Source organism: Indicator indicator, chromosome Z (genome assembly GCF_027791375.1).
Source record: "Indicator indicator isolate 239-I01 chromosome Z, UM_Iind_1.1, whole genome shotgun sequence".
NCBI lineage: Eukaryota > Metazoa > Chordata > Aves > Piciformes > Indicatoridae > Indicator > Indicator indicator.
In genome coordinates this window covers 49842868-49855345 of record NC_072053.1, presented here as the reverse complement: position 1 = coordinate 49855345, position 12478 = coordinate 49842868, and the positions used below count along the sequence as shown (strand labels likewise).

The 12478-nt window shown below is 40.5% G+C and overlaps 1 protein-coding gene across 1 annotated transcript in view; it reads right to left on the bottom strand.

Moving 5' to 3' along the window:
• VPS13A (vacuolar protein sorting 13 homolog A) overlaps positions 1-11074 on the bottom strand; it is a 102317-nt gene extending 91243 nt beyond the window's left edge. Inside the window, exons 1-4 of the mRNA XM_054397481.1 lie at positions 10975-11074; positions 1521-1564; positions 994-1036; positions 91-186 (exon numbers count right to left, since the gene is read on the bottom strand). Of these exons, the coding sequence (XP_054253456.1) occupies positions 91-186; positions 994-1036; positions 1521-1564; positions 10975-11074 (283 nt within the window). The remainder of the gene's footprint in view (positions 1-90; positions 187-993; positions 1037-1520; positions 1565-10974) is intronic.
• Between the last annotated feature and the right edge of the window lie 1404 nt (positions 11075-12478).

Here is a 12478-nt window from a genome sequence, read left to right as displayed (position 1 = left end):
AATTAAAACTCATTAAAACAATGTCAACACATTACAGATACTTCCATAATCCCACCCTCTATAGTATTTTTTTTCTCTACATTAACTTACTGGCTGTGGGTACAATAAGCAAATAAACTCCATCAAGAACTGCCTCAACAGGTTGAGTATAAAGGTTCTGCCAAGGAATCTGTAGGTTAAGTTGACCTACAAACACAAAAGGAACATGTTGAGGTACACAGTTAAACAGCTGACATGAAAAAAAATATTAGAAAGATAATGGACATTAACCACTAAAACTCTTAATTATTACAACAGAGAAGAAGCAGTGCATCTGAGACACGTCTTTCGTACTGTTTGTTTTACACACCACACAAATGAACATGAGGCATGTTTTTCCATGAGCTGAATGACTAAGACTGAAGTCCTCTTCTTACTCGCTTGAATAAATATTCCTTCTTCCTAACAGCAACCTCTCCTTCCTTACAAATCCACTACAGCACCCTTAAACACAAAAAACATTGGCAGCTTGTACATAATCAGTCAACTAAACACTCTCAAAACTAGATTTTTTTTAAATATGTTTTGTTTTTCTTTTCCTGTGGAGGAGTCTTAAAGTACTGTATTTTGTGAACATTTAGACCCTGAGGTTGTAGTATCTTCAATTCTTCACACAAGTGCCATTTTTAATAAATTATGAAATCAGTCACAGGAAAATTAGACACTTCCAGGGCATATTCAAGGATAATATGACAGCTTTAGACTTAAGTTTGCTTTAAGAAACCACTACTTTACAGTACAATCAACTGGCAATGAGAAAAGTTTTCATATTGGCAAAAACAGGGAAGGAAGATAGCAAGGGAATGCAAAATAGGTTGCATTCCTGATACAAGGAATAAATTCCACTCCTGCTCAGTTCCAGGAACTAGGAAAATTACTTCATAAAGATGCCACTTGCAAGGAAAAGTAGCACATTTAGTAACTTTTGCATGTTTATGACAAAATACAACTTACCAATATGTCCTGCTTTAACCTTAAATGGCACATCCAGCTGACTCTGGAAGAAAGTGTTTTAGAACACTTAAACTCATGTTAGCAACTCGTGAAATGTTTCCGTACGGGAAATAAAAGACTGTGATAACCTTAGCAACAAATTTTACCTTTAAACTACTGGAAAAACCCATTCAACACAATGGAACTAGTAAGCACTTGGTTACCAATATACACTGTTATGCTATACGAGGCTAAATATATTCCCAAGAGCAAGTTTCTAGCTTCATGAGCTATGCGGGAAAAAAGAACATATATTTTATTACCATTTTTGACCAAAACACATTCTTTTAGCAATTGCTGAGAGTTTTGTGTTAAACAAACAAACAAAGGAATGCAGCATACTCAAATTAACTAGATAATTCAACACAAAATACTAAGTTTGCACTTAAAAATAGCATATCAGAAAAGAAACTAAAGAATTGTATACAACCGAATATATTCTTAAAGAATCATTTCTGCAACAGTTGCTTTTAATTTCTCTAACTTACCAGTGCATTTTCTTTTATTTCAAGATTCTTCAGTGCAACAGCACCTAAAAAGAAAGCAAGCAGTAGGTAAAACTACAAGTAGTAGTAGTGCACACTAAACATCTCTATGTATGAGTCACTGGTCCCTGGCTTGTAATTCTTTAACTCTTTGCTTTGAAGATATCGACAAACTACACATCAAACATCTATGCAAGATCATTATGAACACACTCTTCATACCACAAAGGAATACTGAACATTTTCTTATGAAGCCTGCATGTACATAAAACGAACCTATGATTCCTCAAAGTAAAAATGTTGGAAATTACTGTTACATTTTTTAAGTACCCATTTTGAACTTAAAGTCTGCTTCCTTTTCCTCAACCATCTGCTTCCTATGCTTGTGGAAATCTAGCAACACTAAATTTCGAGTGGATTTTTACCTCTCACAAGATCTAACATTTGCAAGTTATATTTATAGGCTGATAGAAGTTCACAGGAAGCACTTTAGTAAATCTAATTTTTAAATGTCTTAACAATAAATTCAGTACCCTCTAAAGACAGAAAATTTGAAATGCATTATCTGTTTTTACAATATACTTGACATTAGACACTTGCCATTGACAAGGAGCAGAAAACTCTTAACTCAAAAACTTGCTTATAGTCTGAAGCAGTTTCTTCTGAAAGTTGTGCAGGAAGGATAGAACACCTGCAATGGCTACCTTCAAATTACAGTATTAACATGGAACAGACATCTGATACAGCTAAGACAGGGCATAAATGAGATTCAGGAAGACAGAAGCAGATTACAGGCCTGGAAAGGTACACAACTTGATTGCAAATGAAAATTTGGCCCAATAATTCTCTACTGCAAGAATATTCATACAGCTATATAGTACTGATGGCATCGGGAAATTGGACATTAGCACAAGTAGTTCAGGTTGTTGAACTGCTGTGGAAGAGCTGAACAGGCAAACTAATACAACTGTCTTGTACTTGCAAAATTCTCTGAAGTTTTTTATAATTTCATTTATTCATTAGAACAACATATTATCCCTTTCTAGTAGAATTCTATATATATGATGTGCGACCATCAGTATCTGCAGAGAAATATTATATGTGGAAGGATGTTTTTGAGAGCCTGGAGTTCTACTTGTAAACCTTACAATACACACATACTGACAGGTACATTAGGAAGGCAGAAAAAAATAAATACAGAGACTGCACTACCAGCAGTAGTTTATAACTATCCTAGTAACTATAACTAGACTGCATAGTCTGTAAGTAATAAGGTCACAATTAAGTTCATTTCTACTCTAAATGTATTTCCCGATAAAGCTGACCCTGAACATACAATTTTAACACTATAAATGAACAGATTTATTTTTTTTTGAAGATGACATCACTAATTGTATTCTCACTAATTTTAAGTGTATCCGTGTCAAGTAATTCTAATGATATCCAGAGCAAAGGTTCATAGAATCATATAATGTTAGGGGTTGTAAGGGACTTCTAGAGGTAAAAGGGTCCAACCCCTCTGCCAAAGCAGGATCACCTAGGGCAGGCCACACAGGAACACGTCCAGGTTGGCTTTGAAAGTCTCTAGAGAAAGAGACGTTACAACCTCTATGGGCAGCCTGTTCCACTGTTCCATCAGCTTCACAGTAAAGCTGCTCATGTTGAGGTGGAACTTCCTGTGTTCTAGCTTATATCCATTATTCCTTGTACTATTATTGAGTGCCACTGAAAAGAGCCTGTTCCCTTCCTCTTGACATCCACCCCTCAGATATTTATAGACATTAACAAGATCCCCTCTCTGCCTTCTCCAGACTAAACAGTCCCAGTTCACTCAGTCTTTCTTCAGAGGAGAGACGTTCAAGTCCCTTAATCGTTCTTGTAGCTCTTTGTCAGATCCTCTCCAGTTCACCTATGTCTTTCTTGAACTGGGGAGCCCGTAACTGAATACAGGCTTCCAGGTGTGGTCTCACCAGGGCAGAGTAGAGGGGGAGAAGAACCTCCTTAGACCTGCTGGAGATACTTCTACTAAAGCACACCATGCATGATGCAAAGAAGTTACCATGCACAACAATTCCTGCACTTAACTGAGCCAAGATAAAAACATTCATGGGCAAACTCTAGGACTATCATAGAATCATAGATTCAGTCAGGGTTGGAAGGGACCACAAGGATCATCCAGTTCCAACCCCTCCGCCATGGGCAGGGACACCTCACACTAGATCAGGCTGGCCAGAGCCTCATCCAGCCTGGCTGCAAACACCTCCAGGGATGAGGCCCCAACCACCTCCCTGGACAAACCATTCCAGGCTCTCACCACTCTCATGGGGAAGAACTTCTTCCTCACTTCCAGCCTGAATCTCCCCACTTCCAGCTTTATTCCATTCCCTCTAGTCCTATCACTACCTGATAGCCTAAAAAGTCCCTCCCCAGCTTTCTTGTAGGCCCCCTTCAGATACTGGAAGGCCACAAGAAGGTCACCTCGGAGCCTTCTCTTCTCCAGACTGAACAGCCCCAACTCTTTCAGTCTGTCCTCATAGGAGAGGTGCTCCAGCCCTCTGATCATCCTGGTGGCATGTCCATATCCCTCTTGTAATAGGGGCTCCAGAACTGGACACAGTACTCCAGGTGGGGTCTCATCAGAGCTGAGTAAAGGGGGAGAATCACCTCCCTTGACCTGCTGGCCACACTCCTCTTGATGCAGCCCAGGATCTGGTTGGCTTTCTGGGCTGCAAGTGCACATTCACAGCTCATGTTGAGCTTCTCACCTACCTGCCTCCCCAAGTCCCTCTCCTCAGGGCTGCTTTCCAGCCAGTCACTGCCCAGCCTGGATTTGTGCTTGGGATTGACTTGACCCAGATGCAGGACCTTGCACTTTGTCTTGTTGAACCTCATGAGGTTGGCTTGTGCCCACCTCTCCAGCCTGTCAAGGTCCCTCTGGATGCCATCCCTTCCCTCCAGTGTGTCTGCTGCACCACACAGCTTGGTGTCATCAGCAAACTTGCTGAGGGTGCACTCAATGCCACTGTCCATGTCACCAACAAAGATGTTGAACAAGACTGGTTCCAGGACTGATCCCTGAGGGACTCTGCTTGTCACAGGCCTCCACTGGGACACGGAGCCACTGACAGCCACTCTTTGGATGTGGCCATCAAGCCAGTTCTTTATCCATCTCATGGTCCACCCATCAAAGCCGTGTTTCACCAGTTTGGAGACCAGGACGTCATACAGGACAGTGTCGAAGGCTTTGCTCAGGTCCAGGTAAATAGTATCAGTTGCTTACCCCTCATCTATTAAGGTTGTAACACAGGAAGCAGTTTAACAGAGTTTAGTTTCTTTGCTTTCGCTACTGCCTAAGTAAACCCGTTATTTAGCAAGTGCTGCCACATTCAACTGAGGCACAGGAACTCAGTAACTCAATCTGCAATGACAGGCTTCTAAAAAACAAGGCACAGCAAAATGAGCAAGGATTATTATCTCAAGCATTCCCAACCAATACTGTGTGTTGGAGAAGTATAATCATAGCTCATTTCACCTAATCACATAGTAATGGCAGGGAATAAACACAGTATTGACACTCTTTCAAACAATTCTACATGAACTGTCAGGATTGGGAAAAGGGTAAAAAAAAAATTTTCTTCATTCAATTTAAAACGTTTAGCTAAATTCATGAGATACAAGTCAGTAAAATTTTTATAATCTCAATTTTACTATAAAATCACTGAAACACATTCAGTAAAACATTCGTTTACTTACAAATACTTTGACTGACCATCTGAATGTGTAATGTGTTACCCAAGTGAAACTGCATAAATGCCCACATTATACTGCATTTATCGTCCAAGCAGGACCATTGATCAGGGGCTTTATGGCATAAAGGTGTTCACTTTGAATAAACAATGAATGTGTTATTATCAACTACGTCCTTGAAGAGTAGCTGACAGATTGATAACCTCTAGCCTGTGGTGGAAGTTCCCATCAACATAAAACAAAAGATTGTACGAAGATACCAAGAACATGAAGACCTAAAGAAACAAGACCTTGTCAAAAGAAGAAACTTCAATTAGCAAAGCCTGAAGATGTAAAGCAGTTGCAACTTACATTCCTAATGAGCAAGCTTTACTCATTAACAAACCATTATAATACTAAAACACACACCACCCCCTTCAGCTGCGAAGGCGTTTACCTACAAGAACAACCCTCTCAGTGGACGTGTTACAAATTTAGTAGATGCTTTTGCTTTCATTGAAGGTGAAGAAGTTGTAAACCAATCAAGAAACAGAATAACAACAGATAGGCATAGGTAGGAGGAATATGTAAATCAAAGTTGTATAAAAAGGGTAACTTTGTGATTTGTTTATGCTAGCTTTGCAAAGTATCAAACTTGCTCTGTGTATCTACTGGCTGTTTCACATCAGGTGAAAGAATCCGTTTTTGACAACAAATGGACTATCAAAGCACACAAAAGGCTATTACTGAAGGACTATTTTGGGCATTTATGCAAGCAATTTTTTTATGACTTAAGAGAACACAAGAAAGGCTGACTAAACACTTCTTCAAGTAAACATTAGCTACTTTTAAAGTCACATCACCACCTTGACTTGAAAACAAATTCTAAACTACAAGATTCAAAATGCAATAACTATCAGCATTTTCTTTCATTGACAAAATTTAACCTCTATGAGACCTGATTGTTTCTATTCCTGAAACATAGCTGCAAGTGCAAGAGTGCAACTACACTGAAACTTCACTGTTTAGGGAAAAAAAAAAAGCCCAAGCACAACAACAACAAAACAAAAACAAAACAAAAAAAAGAATAATCATACACACAAAAATAACCCCACCAAACTTCACAAACATAAGCAGGAAAACCAAGGAGCAAAGGCCTTTACAGGACATAACAGAGCTACTACATTTTACTGTCTTGGAATCCTGCCAATGTGCCAATGCAGGAATTTGAAAATAAATCAAGACTTGGTTGTTCAGTTTTGCTAGAGTTTTGGCATCTATTTTCCCTGTTGGAGACAACTGGATGTTTCTTTGTTTTGACTGCAGTAGCGCTACCCCACTTTATGTATGTAAGTAAAACCCCAATTTATGAATTAAAAATTGCCCAACTGAGCAATTACACATATGGGTAAATACGTAGGGTTGAACACTAGGCTAACAGCCAAAACAATAATAAAAGCCAGAACATTTATAAATACCTATAGTATAGTGTAGTATTTATTTAGGCTACATTATAAAGCAAATTTCTATCACTGGACACTGTAAACAATCAAAACAGAACATTTGTCAAAATTCTGGAATAAACAGATTTATCATTTTAATTTTAGGTATTCAGCATAACAATGATTTTGAGTGCATGAACCAACATTTACTATCAAGAACTTGGCTCACAAATATCTAGAAAATAAGATAACACTTGGTAAACAATTTCAAGAAAGAGGCCTGACTTACATTTTGTTATGACTGTCAGCAAAAATTAAAGAGGAAGAAAATTAATCAACATGAAAATCCTGCATATTTAATCTATACGTATTAATTGCATTTCTGCTACCTTGTAAATAAGAAGCAGAGGGCTGATTAAGACAGATATTCTTCACTCCTCAGACAATTCAAATTACTAATATATAAGGGGGAACTGCACTTCCTATGCCGTTGCACCTGCTATACCTAAACAAGGCAAGGCATCCAAAAGTAGTAGGATTCTATTTTAATACATTTTTATTATAATAACTGATGTAGCCAGGAAAAAAAAAAAGTGATTGTGTGCTCACAAATGCATATCCATTACCTGCCTATATCATCCTACTAATATAGTTGCGTCTCTGAGATACATCAGCTGTTCAAATAACAAGTTGTGTTAAGTAAGACACGAATGAGACATTACCTAATAGTAGGTGTGCCAAGACAACAGAGAATTAAGTATTTTAAAGGGCAGTACAGAGGGTTTGACCAAAGCACCAAATTAGAAGTTACTTAAACCTACCCAGAAGAAACTGGTTAAAAAAAATGGTCTCACATAATGTTTGGAAACCTCAATGACACTTCTTCTCAAAGATAACCATCAACACCTCACAATGCTTCATTCATTTCATCAGATACTGTAGTATAACTTCATTAAGTCTAGAGCATTTAAAATTATCTAACTTGTTTATCTAAGCCAAGTACTTACATATTTGTTAACATGGTTTAATGAAACTATATTTTTAAGTGAAGACCAGAACAAAAAAAAAAAGTTTAAAACTGTCCTGCCCAGCACTGGCCATCTATTCAACAGCTTTCCCTGATGGCTACCTAACACAGTAGCTTTTTAATTCTTCTTCATAATACTGAAGCTCCTACAGATTATGATTTCCTTCCCTATCACATTCTTTTCTGATCCTTGGCTTTTCCAGTATTTGCCTTACTTTTTTATATTATCTTTTTTACTTGTAGATTGTCCTACGTTTTCCTTTTTGCCCTAACTTCTGTATTTCAGGTCATTAAGTTCTTGCAACTCTCAGACATGACTTTGTTTCCAGACATCATATTTTTCTCTCATATTTAGACATTCTGTATTTTTATCCTTTAGTCTGAGGTCTTTAAGGAGAAAACAAACAAGCAAGCAAATAAAAAACCCGTAACACATTTTAAAACAATTCTGTAATTACTGCTGTGTTCATGCATGTTGTTTGGAGCAGTGTCATCACACAAATTGAATCTGGACAGCTTTCGTATAGAATCACACAATCATTTTTCTGGTAAAAGACCTTTGAGATCATTGACTCCAACCATCATTTAACTCTGCCAAGTCAGGTGCTAAACCATGTCCCTCAGCACAACTCTGCATCTTTTAAACACCTCCAAGTATGGTACAATACTGAATTCTTTCACTGTGTTAAAGAATGTTCAGTATGTTCATTAATAAAGCTCCCAATTTTGCAGAAGCTGAAGTTATATAAAGATACTTTTATACCTACATCCAGACAGATTAACAGTCTTAACAGGCTAGCTATTAAATATCACTAGTTTCCTACAGCATCTAAAAAACTCCTTTAGGTATTTAAACATTCAGAGGTGAAGAAATATATGCCTTTTTAATTTTAAGGTGATATACAGCACTTGTGCAGTGCTATCCAAGCACTGCACAGCACTATGCAAGCACTATCCATTTGTTACGGGGAGAAAAGCTTTCCTTTTAATCACTGCTAAAATATTTGAATGGTTTTAAGTCAACTTAATTTCAAAACTACAGGATTTATGTAAAATTTAGCAAGTCTATCATCACACATGAAGACAAACACTGTATAAAAATACACTGCTGTAACATGAACACTTTCTGAGCATGCAGACAACCATAAAAAAGTATTAATTTATACAAAATACAAAGACAAAATGTGATACCAGTTTTCTAAACAAAAATAAATAAATTGGTCCACAATTTCAGCAATTAGGAAGCCCATAAAATTGTAAGTAGACTCTAAGCAGACTTTAGATATACTATAAGTGCAGGGATTTACTAATCAATGATGGTTGCATACAAGGACAGTAGTCTACTACTATTACTTCTAATGTTTAATGACTTTTAGATAGAGAAATGCAATTTCTAGCTCCTCCCAAGAACTGAGGAAAAAGGAATTTAATTTGAAGAAAAAAAATATAATAAAGTCTCTAAACGTTACAACTACCTGAAGAGAAAAATCTCAAAATCAAGTTCCACATACATAAAAATATATAAGAGCTCAGTATCAAACCTCCAAATTAAAAAACAGTGAAATCTCTTTTGTTGACATTGTTGTTTGGGTTTGTTTGTTTTTTTGTTTGTTTGATTTAAGTTAGAGCCAGTGTCTACCTAATCTGGTAAAAGCTGCCTCACAAAGGCATAAACTGCCAAGAGTAACCACCAGCAATCCACTAGAAAATTAAGCTTTTATTACCTTTACAGTTTGACACTTCTGTTGAAAGACGCAGTAACTCAATCCTTTCAAATAAGATGCACATAACTTGTAATACATATGCTCTATTAGGCCTTACTGTCACAGATCAAGCACTACTTTCTCTCCAGCAGTTACATATGCTGCTACAGTGCTAAGACTCCATATAGACTGAACTTTGCAAATTCATTGACTAACTGAAGGAAAATTACTGCAGAGATGAAATTGAATAAAGACGTCATTTCAGAAAACAAAAACGGAAAATAATCCAAGAGAAGTTTCCAAAACCCAATTCACTTATATAAGTACCTAAGAATGGAAATGTAGGTAGTTCATACCTCAAGGACGCTTCAGATCTGCAGAGGTATGAATGTACGTTTAAAAAAAAACCTGCACATCTGTATTTGCTCTTGCAGATGCTATAGACATCTGGAATGCACATTAAAAACTGAGCCAGGAGTGATCATAGCACATTAGTTTTATTTGTCTTACTCTTTTTATGCTATGTCACTTTGCCCATATATACTGGACAGAGTATCTTTGTTGCTGTCTTCTTGTACATAGGTTACTAAAGAGATCTCAGTAGAGAACGTTGGAAAAGAATATTTAGCACTTCTCAGAACTGGAGGCATGCTAGTTTTTTCTACAGACTATCGCTTACCTCATCTAGCACTGCTAATTGAACCCCTGCAAATGCTTAAGCCAGTCTCTGTTGATTATTAAACGCTGAAAATGACAAATATTCTAGACCTATTGAAGGCAGCACCAAAGAAAAATGGCCTGTCACTGCTGTTTGCAGAGAGGCTACTGACCTCCACCAGCACACCACCGACACCACAACACTATCAAAGCCCCCGGGACTTTTCAGTTTATTTCCGGGAAGGGAAAAAGGCGGTTCAGTTTCGCATTCACTCAGCCGGGTCAGGCTCCCTGCTCGAGGCCGCCAGCGGTTTCCGCAGCCCGCCCAGCCCTCCCCAAACTTTCCACTAGTACCGCGCGGATCTCTCAAGCGCATCCCAAGGAACGTTCCCAGTCAGCACAAGATAGCAAGGGCAGCTACATATGGAAAGCAAAACCCAAGCGGACATTCGCAAACTTTAAGCGGTTTGACTTGTTTTGAGTTATTTTTCCCTTTCCCGTTCTGCAGCTCCTCCTAGTCCCCCGGCCGCCTCCCGCTCTACCGCCCTCCCGTGCTGCGACTGACTGCTCCGCGCTCCCAGCAGACCCCTCCTCCCCAGCACGCCCGCCTCCACGATTATTTTTAAACAGCCGGGCAGGTGGGACAGGCAGCAGAGCTGCCAGGCAGGCAGCGCCCAGCGCGGCCGTAAGCGCAGCACCACCGGCCGGGTGGGGCCTGGCCCAAGGGACACCGCCCTGACCTCTGCCGTTGCGCGGTTAACAAGGCGGTCCCGAGGCCGCGCGGTCGGAAAGTACCGCGGGGGTGTTGAGGGCGGCAGCGAACAAGCAGGCAAACAGTCAGGCGGCCCTATAGTGCGGCTAGGCCGAGCGGCGCGCCCCACCGCGGCCCGACAGCCCCGTACCTCCCCAGATGCCCAGCTTTAGCTGAGAGCTGTCCAGGTTCACCACATAGTCGCCGAGGAAACGGTTAAGGACATCCACGACCAACGACTCAAACACCATCCTGCCCGGCCGCCGCCTCCCGGTCCCAGCGGCGGCACCAGAACGACAGCCCCAGAGAGCGCCCCCTCCCAGCCGAGGCCGCGCCCCGCCCTCCGTTACATACTGCGGCGCCCCGCCTCGTCCCGCCCTCCGCCACACACGGCGGCGCCCCGCCCTGCCCCGCCCCGTGGGCCTAGGGGGCTGGGCCTCGTGTGGGTCCACCCCCTCGCCACACCCACTTCCCGCGAGCTGTCGAAACACGGGCACCTCGCCCGCACGCGCCTTAGCTGCTTTCTCGCGCGCCGGCGTTGAAGCTTGGTGGCGGCTGCGCGCGGCTGGGAGGGGCCTGAGGCTACGGGAGCCGGCGCGGGCCTTGCCGCGGAGGGCTGAGGTGTGTGCGGCTTTCTCTCATGATTGCGTCATGCAGTTTCCGAGGGAATTACCGGAGTTTCGCAGTGGCTAGCCATTTCTTTCTGGTTTTAAAATACTTAGCTTGTCCAAGGAGTTTAAATGTGGTAACCATTACAATATTTTTAATGGATTTTTTTTTCAGAGGCTAGGCAAGTGTAAGACTTACTGTGTCGCTCAAGTGTTTTGAAAGTGGCTATGCTATTATTAGCATAATGACTAAACCAAGCTGAAGTTAAAATAATTCTCCATAAAGCTTGACTGTGATGCTGGCTGTTGGCTTGAGGATCTGCCGAATCAAACTGAAAATCTGGCACATGTTTGCCAGGAATGACAGTGGGCATGCCACAATGCATTTCTTTGATGATGGCAGGAAGGATATAATTAGCCTCCACCTTGTTCTTGGAATTGCAATAATTACCTTTTAATTTAAACGTTTTATTGATAAGCAATCCTCAGGATTCTGTTCTACCAAGCAGTTTTCCAAATTTAACTTTTTTTTGTATGTCTGCAGCTGCTTAGGATATGGGTAAGACTTGTTTGTCATACTGAGATGTTCTGCAGAAGACATCCTTAAGTCAGAGGAGAGAAGCATCATAGGTTTTTTTTTATGATGGACTGTTCCTTTACACAAAATCTGTGTGAGTCTTTCATGGCAGTCAGCTAGACTATAAGCTGTCCACCTGAGAAAAACCTTACTGCAGATGAACTGCTATGCCTAGTGTTGGCGACCATGGATAAGCCTGTGATTTCTACTAGCAACTGGTAGGTAGAAATCCTTAATGTTTGCAGACTCACCAAAGGCAATGGGGTTCAGTTGTTCATTTTCCCTCATCCCTCTTCAAGTCTCTCAGCTCACTAGTACCAGCAGGTGCAGTGTGATTTCAAGCCCACTTGGAGCAGTAGCAGAGTACATCAGTGAACTACCTGTGGGACATCCATTTCACCCTGCGTTTCCACAAAACTTGAGAACTCTGTCTACGTATATGACACAGTCACAGCCACCAGGACAGAGAT